The sequence below is a fragment of the Pyrgilauda ruficollis genome, unplaced genomic scaffold (genome assembly GCF_017590135.1).
Source record: "Pyrgilauda ruficollis isolate IOZ18807 unplaced genomic scaffold, ASM1759013v1 scaffold59, whole genome shotgun sequence".
Taxonomy (NCBI): domain Eukaryota; kingdom Metazoa; phylum Chordata; class Aves; order Passeriformes; family Passeridae; genus Pyrgilauda; species Pyrgilauda ruficollis.
In genome coordinates this window covers 4,303,352-4,321,708 of record NW_024527599.1, presented here as the reverse complement: position 1 = coordinate 4,321,708, position 18,357 = coordinate 4,303,352, and the positions used below count along the sequence as shown (strand labels likewise).

The 18,357-nt window shown below is 58.6% G+C and overlaps 2 protein-coding genes across 6 annotated transcripts; one reads left to right on the top strand and one right to left on the bottom strand.

The window, feature by feature from the left end:
* Window positions 1-2,548: 2,548 nt before the first annotated feature.
* Window positions 2,549-4,849, bottom strand: TLCD1 (TLC domain containing 1). The gene is made up of 4 exons (XM_041482683.1): window positions 4,367-4,849; window positions 4,141-4,223; window positions 3,730-3,812; window positions 2,549-3,309 (listed from the first exon to the last, which is right to left on the bottom strand). Exons 1-4 carry the CDS (start codon window positions 4,561-4,563, stop codon window positions 2,914-2,916), a joined length of 759 nt encoding a protein of 252 aa, XP_041338617.1. The 5' UTR covers window positions 4,564-4,849; the 3' UTR covers window positions 2,549-2,913.
* Window positions 2,966-16,878, top strand: NEK8 (NIMA related kinase 8). Of its 5 annotated transcripts, none has more exons than XM_041482681.1 (15): window positions 2,966-3,102; window positions 6,500-6,705; window positions 7,640-7,872; window positions 8,511-8,642; window positions 8,830-9,038; window positions 9,444-9,523; window positions 9,793-9,974; window positions 10,180-10,330; window positions 11,500-11,576; window positions 12,766-12,883; window positions 13,163-13,313; window positions 13,428-13,591; window positions 13,807-13,965; window positions 14,072-14,230; window positions 15,803-16,878. In XM_041482681.1, the coding sequence occupies exons 2-15, from the start codon at window positions 6,570-6,572 to the stop codon at window positions 15,829-15,831; spliced, it is 1,980 nt and encodes a 659-aa protein (XP_041338615.1). In that variant the 5' UTR covers window positions 2,966-3,102; window positions 6,500-6,569; the 3' UTR covers window positions 15,832-16,878. The 5 variants fall into 5 exon arrangements, with proteins under 5 accessions (XP_041338615.1, XP_041338616.1, XP_041338613.1 ...); XM_041482682.1 differs by having other exon boundaries at window positions 3,002-3,097; XM_041482679.1 differs by lacking the exon at window positions 2,966-3,102 and adding an exon at window positions 4,968-4,990 and having other exon boundaries at window positions 5,092-6,705.
* The last annotated feature ends 1,479 nt before the right edge of the window (window positions 16,879-18,357 follow it).

Sequence of the window (18,357 nt, the reverse complement as noted above, 5' to 3'; positions counted from 1 at the left end):
GAGGGCTGTGCAGGAGCAGTGCTGCCCTACTCAGAGGGTGTCTGGGATCCTGTCAGCATGAGGTGACACCTGTATCTCAAATATCTCTACACTTACCCCCAGACCTCTTGTGTCTTGCATTTTCTTGCACAGGGTGTTTGGGATGTGTTTGTGATCAGTGTTTTGGGTGTCCTACGTCACTTCCTTGTGGAGCAGAGCACGGGTGGCCACAACAAAAACTTGTCAGTGGCTCTGATGTGACACAGGTGACCTGTCACACCATTTCCCCAGCGTATCAGCTCCCTGCTTATGCTGCAGGTTCACTTGGAATCCTCCTGCTAATCCAGCAGTGGAGGCTTTGTGGGTTTTTCTGGCACAATCTCCACTCCATGTGCTTGCAGCATGAGTTTCCCTGTTGCTGTTCCTCACAGGGTTCACTGTCCTCAGGGTTGTTTCCAAATACTGCTGTTGCTGCCTCTGCAACGTTTGGCTTTTAAGTCTCTAGATGAAACCAGCTTTTAGTGTTTGGAGTCAGGAGAATGTGGAGCGCTGGCTGAGCAGGGAGTGGGGGACTTATGGAAAAGTCTTAAGGGTACTTGAGCTTAAGTACATACTTAAACTTGACTGAGAAAGATGATTAAAGCCGTGGCCAAATATTGATTGGGGTATTTGTGCTCTTGAATGGTGGGACACCGAGTTCCTTCAGGCCTCTTGTGGAGGGTGGCAGATTCCCAGGACAGTGGTGGATGGAAAGCAGGAGCTGCTCTCAGGACTCGGTGGAGCTTTGTGTGGGTTCTGTGGCCCTGGCTTGACACCCCTCACTTGGGCTTGGGGCAGGTGGGCAGGAGATGCTCCCTGCCGGCTGCAAGGGGTTAAAAACTGCCTGGAGGGAGGAGTGCTGCTTCCCTGTGTGCTTCCCTGGCACCACCAGCCCTGCTTCTTCCCTGTGGATTCATAGCAGCAGGGTCCCCTGACCCCCAGGCCACCTTTTTACACGTAAGAAAGATGTGTGAGTAGTTGCCTCTCTTGTAGCAAAGCCGCTGGGCAAGGATTGGGTCTGGAGAACCTGGATGTGCTGCAGCCAGAGTCTGGGAGGGATTCCACACCAGCATGACTTGCAGTCAGCCCTGGCCTTGCCTCAGCCCAGTGGTGCTGCCCTGGTACTTCACTTGCCTCCTGCTCCTGGCTGCCAGCCTGCCTGATCCACAGCTGCACTGCTGGGGGAGGCTCCTGCTGGAAGCCTGGAGGGGAACAGCAGGGAGCTGCCTCCTTTGGGAAGCTTTGTCATGCCTGGCTTTCCACCCTGGTTTAAGGACAGGGGAAGTGTGGGCTGGTCTGAGCCTGTGACCTGCTGGGACAGAGCTGTGTCTGCTTCAAGTGGAGAGACAAGGGGGAATGTGCAGCAAGAGGGGTGAGGGGAAAATTAACGTTTGAGCTTAGTTGTCACTACAGATGCAGTCATCTAAACTGCAAAGAGTTTTTTTAAACTGGAAGACACAGCTGAAGCTGTTGGGATGTGCTGCTGAGAGCAAGGCTGAGCCCTGCCAGGGCTGCTGAGCTGTGCTTGGAGCAAGGAGGGACAAGGAGCAGGTTTGGAGCTGGCATCGATCCCTGCCCACACTGTCCCAGCTATCCAATCTCTGTTCCAGCTGCCAGGCTGTTCCTGGCAGTGTGTCAGTGCACACCAGGGAGTCCCACCAGGATCCACATCCTGTGGGGTGTTTCCCAGCTCTCTGGTGGAAAGGTGATCCCCCACTGCCTCCCCTCAATCACTGGCTTATTTCAACTGCAGCGCCTGTCTCTGCCTGGGCTGGGCAGGTGCTGGGGTGGCTGGGACAGGTCGTGCCCAGAGCAGGGGCTGGGCAGGAGTCCCTCTAAGCCCCGCTGCTAACACCGCTCCTGGCGCTGTCACATCAGCAGGATTTTCCTCTCTGGTGCTCCACAGGACCGGCTGGGCCAGTTCTAGCTCTACTCTCCCAGGGAGCTGAACCCCGCTTCTGCTCCCACTGCTCTGGGAGAGCTGCTGGAACCATCCTGGTCCTGTGGCTGCAGGAGAGGACCCAGCGTGCTCACAGGGCTGCAGCTGCACTGCGCCAGTGAAGACTGCTCCAGGGGGATGCAAGCATGCAGCAATCTTCCAGGAAGAGCCCTTGGCCTCACATGGCTTTTCCATGCCAGCTCCACTTCACGTGGCTGCTGGGTGAGTCACACAGCCCAGCCAGGCTGGAGACAGGCAGGTCAGGCACTGCCACAAGGCTCGGTACCTCTCCTGGTTCCCTTCAACTGTTCCCTACACAGCCCTGGGTCTCTGGAAGAGCAGAGGAATGAAGAAGAAGAGGGGAACCCATCCACAGGAGAGACAGAGTTGTGCTGTTCAAGGCTCAACTGGGTTGGCAGGACCCAGCAGGCTGAAAGGTCCCTAGAAAAAAGCGAGCAGCAGGAATGTGCCCTCTCCCTCCCTGAGAACTGCCAGCCCTCCTCTGGGAATGGGGCACATCCTTCCCACAGTCCTGGCCCAGGGGGAGTCCCCGACCTGCTCTGCCCCACAGAAGAGCCAGCCCAGGTGTGCTGCGGCAGCAGTAAATAGACCGATTTTAATGCACATAACACCCAACATCACCACGGGAGGGACTCCCCCTCCCTCACAACCCTTCCAGGCATCAGCTGCAAAGCACAGCCACCCCTGGCCCTCCAGCTGCCTGCAGGGAAGCCGGCTTGGGCTGCTTCTCCATCGGCCATGCCTCTGGCTTCAGCAGCATCCCCGCAGCTCAGCGAAGCTGTCGGGCTGGTCCAGCAGGGAAGCGCTTTTAGACAGCAGAGCGGGTGAAGGCAGGGCCTGGGGCCAGGGAGAAAGCCCTAAGGCACATCAGAGCAGCTTTGGAGAGCCCAAAACTTCCAGGAGCCGGAGTCCGGGTCCCCCTCGGCGCGCACGTCTCAGTCTATCAGAAACTTCTCACCATCTACGTCTCTCCCCGCAGAGCCCTTGCGCAGGGAGGGGAAAAAATCGGAGCGGAGGAGGCGGGAGAAGTACATGAGGATCATGGCGTCGAGCAGCAGGAGGTTGGCAGTGAGGAAGGCACCCTGGCCCTGCACCTCCACGTGGCGGAGGAAGTAGCAGGTGAGGTAAGCCTGGGGCGCCAGGCGGAAGGCGAAGTACATCACCAGGTTGATGTATTTGTTGGCCTCATAGAGCGCCGGGGAAGGCACGTTGCTCATCTTCAGCAGCATGCGCACCGTGAGGAAGATGTTGCTCACCTCCACCAGCAGCAGCAGCACCGCTGCCACCAGGAAGCGGCCTGTGATGATGAGTGAGACGAAGGCAGAGATGGCCTGGGAGACACACACACACAGAGAACAGGGTCAGCTCGCCTTGCCCTGGGGAAAGCGAGTCCTTCCCTGCCCTCAGTGAGAGCACACAGTTCTGCTTCCCCCACCCAGAGATCCCAGCAGGCACCTGAGCTTAGAGAAAACCAGTCTGGAAAGCCAGATCCCCCAGGACCAGTTACACCTCCCTGTGCTGGGACGAGCCTCCAGCTCTCCCCCCTCCCAGCTCGGCAGCCTGTCTGGCTCCAGGCGCTCGGAGCCGATGCTGGCAGGCGTCCTGCCCTGCCAGGCGCCCTCGCCTTGTTGATGCAGAGCCTACCTGGCAGCCAGGGTGAGGCAGAGAGAAGGGCTCCAGCTTGCCCCATGAAACCTGGGTGGGCTGAGCCCCGGGGTGTGTGGTAACCCCCCTGTGCTGGCCATACTCACCATGGCATGGTGCACCAGGTACTCCCAAGATGAGCGGGATTGATGGTTGAAGATGATGTCAAGGGTGTCGTGGATGAAGTAGCCTGTGGGATGAAGGAGAGCATTCAGAAGGTCTGGCTTGTGCACTGTGACCCACTGTGGACAGGAGGAGCAGCGAGGAGGAGGAGGAGGGTGGTGTGACTGTTCTTCAGGTGTCAGAAACACCTCCACCCCGTCTGGGTATGGAGAGACGGCGATTCCCTGGGGGTTGGCAGCCTGTTGGCCCCACGCTGTGATTAAGGCAGGAGGCATGGAGCTGCCCAGCCCTTGAGCCAGTGGCTCGTCCCGAGCCAGCATACCGGGCGAAGCTGAGCAGGGAGTGGGCGAAGTCCGGCAGGGTGGCTGCGGCCACTGCCCCGCCTGGCTCCTTACCTGAGGAAAAGCAGACCAGCAGGTGCCCTGAGACGCTGTAGCCGTCCTGGATGTCGGAGAGCAGCTCCGGAGAGTGCCAGAGGCTGCGAGTGAGGAGAGGAGGAAGGGGGTCAGCCTAGGCTCCGGGACGGGGAACACGGGGACCCCCTACCCGCTGCCCCCTCCCCAGGAGTGCCCAGTTCGCAGCGTGCGCACCGTGCCCGCCGCTCCCCGCGCTGCCCGGTACCTGAAGAGGGCCCATAGCCCGGCCAGCACGGAGTGTGCGAAAGAGACGAGGAGATTCCTCCAGCGCCAGACGCGGCCGGGACGGCTCCTTACGGCGGCGGGCTGTGGCACGGCCAGGGCCAGCCGGCGCAGTGCCCCGAAGATCGCCACGCTGCCGCCCACCAGCGCCGCCGAGGCCGCCCGCCAGCCCGGGCCCATCGCGCCCAGTCCGGCGGCGCGCGGCCGCGGGGCCACGCCCCATCCCCGGCCGCGCCTTCGCGCCGGCCACGCCCCTTTCGCGTGCGCCAGCGGGGCCACGCCTTCCCATTGGGCACTCCCTCCGCGCTGGCCACGCCTCCCCCGCGCGCGCCTGCGCGGGGTTGGCCGGCGCTGAGGGGCGTGGCCGCGCCTTTCATTGATAAAGCGGCGCGCTGGCCACGCCCCCCCGGCCGGGTGTGTACGCGCGTACGCGTTCACGTGTGCGGAGCGTGGCGCGGGCGTGGCGCACCTGTGCGGGGCGGGCAGGTGTGCGGGGCACGCAGGTGTGCGGCGTGTGCGGGTGTGCAAGTGTGCGGGTGTACAGGTGTGCGGGGCGGGCAGGTGTGCGGGGCAGTGTGCGGGGCGGGCAAGTCTGTGGTGCACGCAGGTGTGCGGGGCGTGCGGGGTGTGCAGGTGTGCGGGGCACGCAGGTGTGCTGGTGTGCAAGTGTGCGGGGCGGGCAAGTCTGTGGTGCACGCAGGTGTGCAGGTGTGCGGGGCAGGCAGGTGTGCGGGCTGCCGGGCGCCGCTCCCGAGCCAGCGCGGCATTGCACGTGTGTGCCGGACACCGCACGCGTGGGTGCCAGATACCGCCCGTCTGTACCGGGCAGCGCGGGAGGGCGTGCGTGGCAGACGTTGCACATCTGTGCTGGGCCCTGCACATCTGCCACGCTGGTGCACAGCTGGCGTGGGCCTCGCACATCTGTTCTGCGCCGTGTGTGTGTCCCCGGCACGGTGTGGCTGTCGCCGGTGGTTGCGGCGCGTTGTGTCGTGGGGGGAGGATGCCCGAGAAAACATTTGGAAAATCAGTGGGAGCAGCCACAAACGCTCGGCTCAAGACATGGGAGGGGGGCTGGGGCACTCAAAGGTGCCCTCAATACCAGGATGCAGTAGGGTGAGACGGAAAGGCGGGGGGCTGGTTCCTGCGCGGGGGTCCTGCCCCATCGCTGCCCCACGCTGCAGGGCGCCGGTTTGCGCGAGTGGGGCTGATCCCCTCCCCGGTGAGCCGAGCCGGCTGTCGCTAGGTGGCAGCAGGGCCACGTGGCAGTGCCACCACTGCCGCTGCTGTCGCTGTCCCCGCTCCAGGACAGAGGCCGCCACTCCTGGGTGCAGGGCAGGACCCGCTTCCACGCTATAGTCGCCATCACGGCCGGCCCCCGGGGTGCTCGTGGTCCTGGGGGTGTCTAAAGCAGGTCTGGGGGGCCATGGAGGGGACTCGTGCCCCGTGTGCTGGCCCTGCAGCAGCGCAGCCCCCCGCAGTGGGTGTCCCTCCCGGCCCGGGGCTGGGGGCTGCTGGGGACACCGCCGCTCTCTGGGGGTGCGGGGGGTCCTGCTGGCCTCCCGCAGTCGGGTCGGGCAGCCCAGCGCACCCCAAACCTCTTTCTCTGGTCTGTCTCTCAGACCCAAGAGGGTCTGGCTGCCGGTGGCACTGGGGTGTCACCGAGCGGGGGGTGGTGTTGCCCCCCCACCGAAGCACGGAGCCCCCGGGCCGTACGCGCGCGGCGAGGTTTGTCCGCCCGCGGACGCCGTAGCAGCGCGGAAGTGTCTCCATGGAGACGGGAGGAGCCGGGCCCAGGGATGGAGAAATACGAGCGGATCCGGGTGGTGGGGAGAGGGGCCTTCGGGTGAGGGGGCGCCGGAGATGGGCGATGGGCACGTCTCCAGTCTTTCCGCCTCCGGGCGGCAGGTCTTTAAGCCGCGTCCCCGCGGCAGCGAGGCGCTTGTGGCCGCGGCAATGCGGGGTCGGCCGGGGTGTGGCAGCGGGGGGGACATGGCACAAAGAGCGCGACACCCCGGGGCGCGGCGATTGCGGGCGACCTGTGTCACCCCAGGGTGATGTCCAGGCCCTGTGTTGCGTCCCCCCTCCCCGCGCTGAGGCCTCGTCCCTGTCCCCGCAGCATCGTGCACCTGTGCCTGCGCAAGGCCGACCAGAAGCTGGTGATCCTGAAGCAGATCCCGGTGGAGCAGATGAGCAAGGATGAGCGGCTGGCAGCGCAGAACGAGTGCCAGGTCCTCAAGCTGCTCAGCCACCCCAACGTCATCGAGTACTACGAGAACTTCCTGGAGGACAAGGCGCTCATGATCGCCATGGAATACGCCCCAGGTGGGCCCTGCTGTCCCCCAGAGCCTGTAGCTGCTCCCTTGGCAGGTCCAGGGGATGCCAAGCACTTGGCTCTCTTTGGGTCAACCTGCTTGGTCTCATGTTGTTCTCCTTGTAACAATCCTGGGTTTTGCATCCCCAGGAGACCAAGCCTGTCTCTCTTGAGGAGACATTTTTTGTAGAAGAGTATCTGTGGTTCTTGGTGGACACCAAATTGACAATGAGCCAAGTGACCAAGCATTGATGCAGTCACCATCCTTGGAGCTACTCAAAAGATTCTGGTCCTGGACAAGCTCAGTGTCTGTCCTTGAGCAGTGACCTCACAAGGTCCCTTCCAACCTCCATGATTATAAGCCTTACACCTGCTAACCATATCCAAAACAAGGAGATTTCAAACCCCTCTGTCCCTGATCAGCATGCTACCATCTGCCCTGGCCCAGGTTTCAGGCACATTTCCCTGTGTCAGCTCTGTTGGCCCCACATTTCTAACAAGATTTCCTGTGGAGTTTCTGATGAAATCAACATTTGCATGAGGGTTTGCTAAAAGCTGTGTGTGAGCCCTGAATCTGGACCTCCCCTTCCCAACAGGGGCCTCTCTGTGCCACGTGGCCTCTTGGACTGCAAGAATCCTGCTCTGCAGAACAGGCTGATCTTGTTCTGCCATGGAGGTTTATGTCCTCTCCCAAGAGCTGTAATTTTAGTGTTTCTTTTTCCTGCTTTTGATAATATGTCAACGATAACTTCTTTCTGGCTGCTTCTTCCTCCCACCAACTGTGCTACCATTGTTCAGGAGCATTGGAGGATGTGCTGCATATCCCACCAGGATGTGTTTTTCCCACGTGCTTGGCTAGTTAGGAAGCCAAAATGGCAAAATCCCCCCAGTTTTAGGCCAGGTTTGTGCTGTCCTGTGCCCACAGCCCTTTGCTGTTCCTTGCAGGGGGCACTCTGGCAGAGTTCATCCACAAGCGCTGTAATTCCTTGCTGGATGAGGACACCATCCTGCACTTCTTCGTGCAGATCCTCCTGGCCCTGCACCACGTGCACACCAAGCAGATCCTGCACCGTGACCTGAAGACCCAGAACATCCTCCTGGACAAGCACCGCATGATCGTCAAGATCGGAGACTTTGGCATCTCCAAAATCCTGAGCAGCAAGAGCAAAGCCTACACAGTGAGTGCCAGGGCAGCTTCCTGCCCCATGGCAGCAGGCTGGAAACTCTGGATTTGGCTCACAATCCTCTCTGGGAAGTGGCTTTAGGCAGTGCTGATTTGTTCCTTGGCTGATATCTTCATGCCTGAGTTTGCTGTGGCTCTGTGGGCTGCAGAAAGGTAAGGAAGACCTGCCCAAAGCTGGGAGAGGATGAGGTGTCTGGGCCCACTGGTGAGGGCAGGCAGGGTGGCTCCTGCTGGGGTGGTGTTTGCAGACTTGTCTGACACATCCTTAGCAAATAAATTCCTGCCTGTGCACTCCCACCCTGCCTTAATCTCTTTTCTCTGCTTGACATTTAGTGTCTTTCCCCACCTGGGCTAATCTGACCAGACGTGTGTATCACGCTCAGCACTCTGGGCTCTGATTCTCTCAAGTGGATAGAAGCAAAATTAGAGGCAATCACTGTATGTGTCACTGGAAAGGCAAATCCTCTTGTTTTTCACTGAGATTTTCAAGCAGCTGTTGATGCCAAGGGAACAAAAGGCCAGCTCTGTGGAGCTTTGGTTGGTGGTGTTCCAGCCAGCTCTGCACCAAGCCTCCCTCTTTCCACCTCTCTGCCCCAGTTTCTCTGCACTGTGGTAAATTTTTGTCTGTTGTAGGTGGTGGGAACTCCGTGCTACATCTCCCCGGAGCTCTGTGAAGGGAAGCCTTACAACCAGAAGAGTGACATCTGGGCCCTGGGCTGTGTGCTCTACGAGCTCGCCAGCCTCAAGAGGGCTTTCGAGGCTGCGGTAAGCGCGACGTGGTTTACACGTAGCACAGGGAGCCGTGGCCTCTCACAGAGGTGAAAATGTGTGCCGGGATCACTTCTCAGCGAGCCGGGAAGTGTGAAGGCAGAGGGCAGTGCTGAGAGCTGCTTCCTCCTTGGCCTCGCCCCTGACTGCCCAGCCACTGTTTTGTCTCTTGTTTTCTCTCCAGAACCTTCCTGCCTTAGTGCTGAAGATCATGAGCGGGACGTTTGCCCCGATATCAGATCGATACAGCCCCGACCTGCGCCAGCTCATCCTCAGCATGCTCAACCTGGATCCTTCCAAACGGCCCCAGCTGAACGAGATCATGGCCCAGGCCATCTGCATCCGGCCCCTCCTGAACCTCTACACAGATGTGGGCAGCGTCAAAATGAGGAGGCAAGTGACACTGCCACCTCAGTGTCCCTTGGGAGAGGCTGCCACAGCCCACAGCATGGCTGACCAGCTCACTGCCTCCCTTCTGAGCTCCAAAGGGAGCATTTTCCTATTGCAGCTCTCCTGTGCTGCCTAACGTGCAGCTGCTGCTGGCTGAGCTTGGCCCAGGGGCTCAGAGCCAGGCAGGTGCCATGGCAGGTGTTGGCTTGTCATCACAGTGACAGCAAACAGAGCTGTGAGCACAGGGGGAAGTGAGCTGGTGCCAGCTCCTCTCTCTCAGGTTGTTTAAAGCACCGACAAAGCAGTGCTGGGAGTGATTTCACCCATGGCTTCTGCTGTAGCTCTGCCCAGACATTCTGTGATCCAGGGCTCTGCAGGACATTAAAGGCTGGATTTTTGGTTTGGCAGGCCTGAAAAACCCTTGGCTCCGGTGCCCACAGTGACCCACAGCCGGACAGGGGGACGGGCAAGCAGTGCCAGGCAGAGGGGTGAGTTCTGGCATGGTGTGTTCAACTCAGCTCCATTTGGAAGGACCCTTTCCTTTGGATGACACAAGGCAGAAAGGCACTCAGGGTTCTGGAGAGAGGAACTTAAGAGATGTCACCTTCCCTGAGCTCTGGAGGAGCCCTGCAGCCCCTTGGACCCGCACTGGTCTGGCTCTGACAGCTCTGCTGGCACCCAGAGTGGCTGGTGCTGTCACTTTTCCTGTGGGAGCAGAGTCAGGGATCCACATTAAGGATTTCTCTGTGCCCCACAGGTGTCCGACGTGGTTCAGCCAGGACAGGAATCCCACCTCCACTGTCATCCATCTACACGTGGGGCAGTGGGATCACCACCCCTCTGCGCCTGCCCATGCTGAACACCGAGGTGGTGCAGGTCTCTGCTGGCAGGACACAGAAGGCTGGGGTCACCAAATCTGGGAGGCTCATCCTGTGGGAGGTGAGTGACAGGGAAGCTGGGGCAGGAGTGGCTGTGGAGCCTTGGATGTGTGATTCCTGTGAAGGAGGCATTTCTGCTCACTCACAGAGCCTGGCACTGCTTCCTCCAGGACTGCAGTCCCAGCCATGGTGTGGGTAATGCTGATAAGCCTGTGGGGTTCATCAGTGTTCTCCAACCCTGCTCTTCCATGGTTTCTCTCCATCAGGCTCCTCCCATGGGTGCTGCTGGGGGTCCTTCTCTCCCAGGAGCCACTGAGCAGCTCCAGCCTCAGTTTGTGTCCCGCTTTCTGGAGGGCCAGTCTGGAGTGACCATCAAACATGTGTCCTGTGGTGATCTTTTCACAGCCTGCCTCACAGGTGAGCTGCTACCTCCTGCTTCCACCTGCCTGGGTCCCAGAACCCCCTAAAACCCAGTGGGACTGCCTGGGGAGCCTGCTCAGAGAGGAACCAGAGAGATGCTCTGGGCTGGGGTGACCCAGAGGCCTCTGTGGCCTCTCATGTAGGATCAGGTGGGAGTCAGAAATGACAGACATGATCCTCCTGTGATGCCACACTGGTCAACTTGGTCCCAAACTGTCTGGTGTGGGGAGGGCCACAAACAGTTGGACTTAGGTGATCTTAAAGGTCTTTTCCAAGCTAAATTACTTTATGATTCTATGAAATCTCCTGTGTTTGTTGTCCTGGTTGCATTGGTGTCACCTGAAACCAGAACTGACAGTGGGGACTGCAGTGTGACATACTCTGAATGTGACATAGGCACATGCAGTGACCACCAATGACTGGGGTGACAGTGAGGAGTCAGTGTGAGCTGCTGCAGGGCTGTTGTCCTCAAACTGCAGGAGAGCAGGATTTGAAACCTCCTCAGAGCAGCCCAGGAAGCGTTCTGGGTTGAAGTGGAGCACACACACCAGTCCAAGGCCATGTTTGTGAGCAAAGCCCTCCCAGGGGTCCTGTGGGAGCTCTGTTTGCTCTTCTCCTGGGGGTCAGAGCAGCAAACAACAAATACACAGTGGGCAAACTCCATGGGCATGTGTTTATCCTACCTCCCATGGCATTTCCTGCCACCCCTCTGCTGGGCAGCTGCTCAGGGAGTGCCTCTGTGACCTTGACAGACCGTGGGGTCCTCAGCTCCTGCATACCCAGCTGCAGCAATGTTATCTCAGTGCTCTTATCACTCCTGTTTGTTTGTCGAGCCGTTGCAGCACGGTGAGGCTCCCTGGGAGATCCTGCAGCTCTCTGGAAGCTCCTGCAGCTCCCTGGGAGATCCTGCAGCTCCCTGGAAGTTCTTGCAGCTCTCTGGAAGCTCCTGCAGCTCCCTGGGAGATCCTGCAGCTCCCTGGCAGCTCCTGCAGCTCCCTGGAAGCTCGCTGAAGGCTTTGTGGCCCCTGCAGCTCGTTCTGAGTCAGAGTGGGTCCGATGTCCTGGGAGCCATGGCCACCCCTCGGCTGTGTCACCTCCCAGGGCCTCACGTGTGCCTTGCAGGGCCTCACGTGTGCCACTGACAGGGCTCCTTTCTGCTCCTGCAGACAGGGGGATAATCATGACTTTCGGCAGCGGCAGCAATGGCTGTTTGGGGCACGGAAACTTCACGGATGTGAGCCAGGTTGGTGGAGAGGGTGCTGGGCGTGCTGTTCCCCCAGGGTAAAGGATGGTGCTGTTCCCCCAGGGTAAAGGATGGGTCGTGGCTTCTGCACCACGTGAGGGGGTTCATCCCAGCTCCAGGGATGTGCATCCCAGGCATGCTCTGGCATCTGACCCCCTCCCCCTCCTCTCCTGCATGTCACTGCGGGTTTTAAAAGAGCCAACCTGCCTCTCTCTTTCTCTCCCCCCCTACACAAAGATCCCTTTGAGCGTGGGGGAAGTCAAGAGCTGCCTTGTGGTTGCTGTTGGCAGGCTCCCAGCTTGGAGCCTGCCTCCAATCACACACCTGCCTGCTTCACTCTTGGCCTGCAGCTGCCAGGGTTCACTGAGAAAAGTTATTTTTCAAAAGAGCCAGTATTTAAAGAAGAGCTGTGTGTTTCCGATTGGCTCGGAACACTGGGGCTGAGGGCTCATTGCTCCCTTCCAGCTTCTTCCTCGCCTGCCCTCGGATGTGGCAGCAGCCGATGGCTTCCAGCCGAGTCCGGGGACTGGTGCCATTTGTCACTGTGGTCAGCTGGCCCGTTTGTTCCTGCTCCTCCCAGAGCTGAGCTGCTCCCTGCTTATGGCTGGGGAGGGGAGACCAGTTGGAAGCAGCAGCCAGATCCCAACAAACGGTGCTTTTCACTTGAGGACGATAATGAGTATGAGGCGAGGTGTCAGATCTAACAGCAGGTCACAGCAGGGGCCGGGTGAAATGTGGAGATCCTGCTCCCTCCACACCCTAATGAATCTGAGCTGTTAACTCACAGCTCCTCTGCACGAGAGCCTTTGAGCCAACACATCCTGCACCAAGCCCCTGCCTGCTCAGAGCAGGCGTTCACAGCCCCTGGCACTCCCCACATGGGCAGGGGGGCAAATCCCAACCCTTGCTGAACCTCTTCCCTCTCCAAACTCTCATGCTGGCTGCTTTCTTCCACCCCAGAGATGTTTGCATTATCTTCTGTGCTGCGTGCACGTAGTCTCTTATCCCTTTGAAGACTGTTTGGAACAAAAAAAAAAAAAAAAAAAGAAATTTCTCTGTTGTTTGTGTTGGATGAAAACTGGGATGCTGCCAGCACTGTGTTGAGTCTGGGGGGGCCGGGTGGGAGGGATGGGAGCAGCCAGGCAGGCTGGGAGGTCTCGGCTGACGGCTGCTGCTCTTCCCCTGCCAGCCCAAGATTGTGGAGGCCCTGCTGGGCTACGAGATGGTGCAGGTGGCCTGTGGTGCATCTCACGTCCTGGCGGTCTCCAACGAACGGGAAGTGTTTGCCTGGGGCAGGGGGGATAACGGTAAGAGAAGTCTGTTTTGCAGAACAAGGCTTGTGCCTGTTCCCACTCCCTTTGCTGGCCCTGCTTGCCCACAGTCCCCTCCAGATGTGCCAGGGTGGGTGGCTGTGGAAGAGCTGCAGCTGTTTTGCTGCATACCAGGGCCCCCATGCTTTGGGTTTCTCTGCTTTCTGGGATCCCAGGCTGGGCTCTTGCAGCAGCTGTGTCAGGGCTGCTCTCAGTGGGGCTGTGCTCAGGGTGTGTGTTGCCATCAGCTGTTCCCTGCTCTGTTCCTCCTACCAGGTCGGCTTGGGCTGGGCACCCTGGAGTGCCACAACTGCCCCCAGCAGGTCACAGTCCCTCCGGAGCACGAGGCTCAGAGGGTCATCTGTGGTATCGATTCCTCCATGGTCCTCACAGTGAAGAACCAGATTCTTGCTTGTGGGAGCAACAGGTAAGAGGGGTGAGCATCTGTGGTCCACATTTTTCCATCCTGAGTCTGTCTGTGTTGTGACTAAGGGGCTCCAGAAGACATCCCTGTGTGATTCTAGAGATTTTCCCTGTGCAGGTGTAACAAGCTGGGCCTAGACCGGATCAGCTCAGCAGAGGAGCCTTCCCCAGAGGACCAGGTGGAGGAGGCCACTGTGTTTGTGTGTGCCCAGTCAGCCCCCTTGAACCAAGAGCCCATTGTGTGTGCTGACATTGGTACAGCACATTCAGCTGCTGTCACAGGTGAGGGTGCGTGCCCAAATTCTGAGAGGGGGGACACCTGCATTTTCCCTGTCTTCCTTCTGCCTGTTTCCCATGGGCAGTCTCTCAAGAGACACTCTGCTCCCAGTGTTGAAGCTCTGTGGAGCAGGATGCTCAGCCTGGAGACAGCAAAGAGCTTCTGGGGTTTCAGTGTGTCCCAAGTGACACCCAGTTGTGTCTCTCCTCTCTGCTGTCAGCCTCTGGCCACTGTTACACCTTTGGCAGCAACCAGCACGGGCAGCTGGGCACCAACTCCTGCCGCAACAGCCGCGTGCCCCACCTGGTTGTGGGGCTCGAGACGATGAAGGTCACCGTGGTGGCTTGTGGAGATGCCTTCACTGTGGCCATCGGGGCAGGTGAGGCTGAAGCCCCCATGTCCTGGGCTGCAGCAGGCCCTGGCTGGCCTCTGCCTCTGCTGTGGCCAAGGCAGGTGTGCAGTGAGGTGTTCTCATCCCTCTGCAGACGGCGAGGTGTGCACGTGGGGGAAAGGAGCCAGGGGACGCCTGGGCAGGAAGGACGAGGAAACAGGAGTGCCAAGGCCAGTGCAGCTGGAGGAGACACATCCATACCTGGTGACCTCCGTTGCCTGCTGCCACGGGAACACACTGCTGGCAGTAAAGCGTGAGTAAAGGCTTTGTCCCTGTGATTCCTGCCATGAGGACCCAGCCAGACACAGTGCCTTGTGACTGGAGCTGTGCTGAGTAACCCTGGTGTGTAACTCACTGTTATTCTAGTCCTTCTTGAGCTGTAGATGAATAGAAATAACTTCAAGCCCAAAATAATTCCCCTGCTGCTCTTCAACTCTGTGACACTGCCTCTCCTACTGGGCAAGGGGAGCAAAGGGATGGCAGAGGCTGTCTGGTGCACTCCCAGACAGGTAGGCTGGCCAAGCTAGCGTGCCAGCGGTCCACTCAGTATCCAAAAAGAGCAGCTCTCTAATTGATGCTGCTGAAATAGAAGCTGAGATTTGAGGCGTCATTTTGGCTGCTGCCTTTCCATTGTGGTTTGGAAAAGATAGCAATGGTTTTGTGGTTCCTCTCTGCTCAGGCCAGAGGCAGCATCGTGGCTCGGTTAAAACGTGCCCATGGCATGACCTGCCCTTCCGTTGCCTGGATGTACAACGGGAGCCTGGCCCAGACTGCTGCAGGGGCCTTTCTTCCTCCTGTGCTGGGCTGATTATGGCCTCAGCCTGGGCTGAGGGAGTCCAGCCCCAGCCCACTTCAAGGAGGCTAATTACAGCCTGGAGGGGAGGAGGCCCGGCCCGATGGCCCTGGCTCTGTTCCTCCCCTGCAAGTGCCCAGCTCTCATGTGATGTGTGCTGCCACGTGAAGGGGACAGGGAATGGCCGAGTCCCCAGGCTCAGGAACAAGTAGGGCATTTGTCATGGGAGTAAAAGGGTTTTGTCTCTGCAGGAAGACTGCAGGCTGCTCTCCCCTTCCGCTGCTTGAGTTGCCCTGCACTCTGTGGCAGCTGGTTTGTGGGCTCCTACCTGCAGCACTGTAAGAGCAGGGACTGAGTGTGTAGCCCCACTGCTGTCCCTCTGCACAAAACCTTGTCCTGTCCCAATACCAGGAGTGCAAACTCAGCGGTGTGAGGGCAGCAGCCTTGCCTGCCCCAGCATCTCTCAGCAACCAGCATGCAAAAAAGCACTAAGAGCTGTGTAAAGAGCTGAGATTTGGGCTTTCACACAGCTCAATCTGCCTGGAAATTTCTCCAGCAAGAACACGGGATCTGGTGACACATGTGATGTCATTGCTGCTGTGATCTGTCCTGGGAGGGTGCTGGCACAGGCATAGGCGAGCTGCACTCTACCTTTGGGGCAGCCGTTCTGCTCCTCCCATGGGGCCAGCTCCACTTTTGACTGGCTTGGGCTGCTGCCCAGGTTATCGTGAGCTGCTGCTGCTCCCTTCTCTCAATCCCACTGCAAACAGAAAAACTGGGAGAAGCCAGGCTGGAAAGGAGGAGAGCACAAACCTCAAGAGACTGCATTTCATCCTGCTTGGGCTCTGTTTGCTGGGCGTTGCCTCGCTTGTGCCACTACTGAGGTCTTGCAGTGGCTTCCTGTAGGGAAGGGGACAGGGATTTTGGTGCCCATCTGTTGGATGTCGTGTCTGTGTGGGGCAGAACACTTCTTGTAGCTTCATCAAGGTGGGGCCTCCAGCTAAATCACAATCTTTACTCTTTTTGTTTCAGCTGTCGTGGAGGAGTCGCCTTCCCAGTGAGTGAGAGCAGCCACATCCTGCTCTTCCTGCTGCCCACGGTGGCCTGGCTCAGACACACTCCAGGCTCCAGAGCTCCTCAGCTGCACTCTGAAGGCTGGAAACAGAGAGCTCCTAACGATGGTTCCCAAGGAACCAGAGCTGGTCTCACTTATTGAATTGTCACTGTGAACCTCCAGTGCCTGAGAGTCACTGCCCTGGATGTGCCCAGAGCTCTGGGGCTGCCTTCAGGGGGTCACACTGTGGCTCTTCCCCTCCCTGCTGGAAGTGCCTGTGTGGGAGAGTGAGGAGCACGGAGGTTGTTTTCCTCTGTGGAAACTGTTTCTGGTTACAAAGCCCAGGCTGACAGCTCCGTGTCTGAGAGGGCTGTCAGCCTTTGCACAGCAGCGTCTGGAGTCAGGGCCCCAGGCGCTGTGCTGGGTGACTAAATGCAAACCTCTTTGCTAATTAGAGAAGTCTGTCCTTTCCCATCCCCCCCTAAAACGTTTCACCCATTTATTGAGCACACTTTGGAGGATCCTGCCTGCAGGGTTGGCCGAGCTCTGCACGAGCAGCCTCCCTGTGCAGCACAGCTCTCCCCAAATGCTGCCTGGAGCTTTCCAATTACAGCCTCCCCTGGCCCCAGGAGGTCGCTGGAGGATCCTCCAGCTGACATTTGTCCTCAGGCTCCTCAGTCCTGCTGTTGACCGGCTCACTGGCTCCCAGCTGAGCTAGAGAAGGCAGCAAAACACAGCCAGTGATCGTCAGTACTTGAAGTTTTTTAACTCAGATTTGTCCAGGGAGCTGATGAGTTTTCACCAGGGGTCTTTTCGGGCAGGAGAAGCACATCCATGTGCTATGGACAAGAGTCATGTTTTTTGTCTCCAGAAGGGTCGTTTCCTTTCCTTTATTTTTTTCCTCTTCTTTTCTTTTTTTAACTTACATTTGCCCTGGGCCATTTTTTGATGAGCTTCTGTCTCTGATCTGTCTGACATTGCAAATGCTCTTGCCTTTCACATCCATCTTTGTGCTGTTGCCAATCTGTTGTGTATAAAGTCGGTGCTTTCATAAGCTGGCTGAGATGAAATCTCTCTAATTATTTTTGTGATTCTTTCCTGTTTTCAATGAGGGAAACCTCGACGGGCTCTGGTAAAAGCCAACTGATCCCTCTGTCATGTGGAAGGTAATGAATTTCTGCAGCTCCTGCCCGTCCTTCCCTCGCCTGCCAGGCTCCAGCTGGGGAAGGGAGCAGGTCCCGTCCGGCCGGGAGAGGCGTGTGCAGCCCTGGCTGCAGACACAGCCTCCCTGTTTGGCTCCTGGCAGGGTGGGTGCATGGGTTTTTCCCTGCCTTTTTTGTTTCTTGTGGAGCTGCCTTTTCAGGCGGTTACACCCTGCTATCCCAGGAAGCCGACTGGAATTCAAAGGTTCTGCCAGTCCTTTGGCACTTTCCTGTGCTGCAGGTTACAGAGACGGCTCAGCGCGGTGTTGGGGAAGGTGCTTCCCCTTCCCAGACCAACCTGGGCACCAGGGTGGCTGCAGGGCTGGGTTCAATTGCCTCAAAGCCTCTCTGGGCCGCTGCCTCTCTTCCTTGTCTGGAGCTGGCAGCAGCTCCAGCTCCTTTCCAGCATCAGATTTCTCTTGCCTGTGTTGTGCAGAGCTCTCAGGGCTCCCCTTGCCCCACACCCCATTCAAACACATCCCATAGGATGGGGCTGGTTTCCTCCTGCAGCCTTGCCAGGACAGCAGCAGGCAGGACAGAGGTGCAACACCCTTTGTCTTGTCAGCAGTGGCACCAGAATGCCACTGCTTCAGGAGCCGAGCTCTTCCTGCTCTAGCTGGGCTGCCAAATCCAGGGGTGCGGCCCCCCCACCTGCTTCCTATCAGTGTACTGGTGTTAGGTGAATGACTTTATGGCTTAATGACACCTTTGCACTGCAGTGCTGATACTGGAGGTGTCACCAGCTTGAATATTGGGCTCCTTTGCTCCAGACTGGGGAAACCAGTGTGGACCAGTGCCCTTTGTGCTGGGCCAGGGGCTCCGGGGAGGGCAGGAGCCCTCGGGATTTCACAGCCCGGGCTCTCCGCACAGGATTTCAGCTGTGAAGCCCAGCGAGATCATTTGAATAATTTAATACCGGGCTGTGACCAAGCCTAGCGAAAAGGGTAAAGGAAACAAAGAGGCCCCCAGCCCCGAGCAACAAAAGCTCCTGGAACGACAAGCCGAGGCATGTCCGTGCTGCCGGAGGCAGAGAGCAGCCTGGGCAAATAGGCCACTTGCATTCCTCACGTCGGCTGCTTTGTTTCCCTGCAGAAGCTCCCGGTGAAATCTGCAGGTCTCGGGGCTTCTCCCTTTATCCTTGTTTTGTTCGGTGTGGTGTGGAGCCGGTGGTGGATCGCTGTCCCCGCGGCTCTTCCTGCTCAGGAAAGGCAGGGCCGGAGGGGAAGGGGTTGGTGTGGGATGAGGCTGCCTGGTCCCTCCTGTGCATCCTGGTGCGGGTCCCCTCTGGCCATTGTCACCCAGGGAAAGGCTGTCCCCGTTCCAAATAAGAT

Excerpts from the sequence above, each read along its gene's own strand:
- TLCD1 (XM_041482683.1), bottom strand. The coding sequence starts at position 4,563 with ATGGGCCCGGGCTGGCGGGCGGCCTCGGCGGCGCTGGTGGGCGGCAGC. Across the intron at positions 3,813-4,140 it reads GCTGGTCTGCTTTTCCTCAG|GCTACTTCATCCACGACACC; the intron begins GTAAGGAGCCAG and ends TTCATCCCACAG. Across the intron at positions 3,310-3,729 it reads ACCTGGTGCACCATGCCATG|GCCATCTCTGCCTTCGTCTC; the intron begins GTGAGTATGGCC and ends TGTGTCTCCCAG.
- NEK8 (XM_041482679.1), top strand. The coding sequence starts at position 6,438 with ATGTCCAGGCCCTGTGTTGCGTCCCCCCTCCCCGCGCTGAGGCCTCGT. Across the intron at positions 11,577-12,765 it reads ACTTCACGGATGTGAGCCAG|CCCAAGATTGTGGAGGCCCT; the intron begins GTTGGTGGAGAG and ends TTCCCCTGCCAG. Across the intron at positions 13,966-14,071 it reads CACTGTGGCCATCGGGGCAG|ACGGCGAGGTGTGCACGTGG; the intron begins GTGAGGCTGAAG and ends ATCCCTCTGCAG.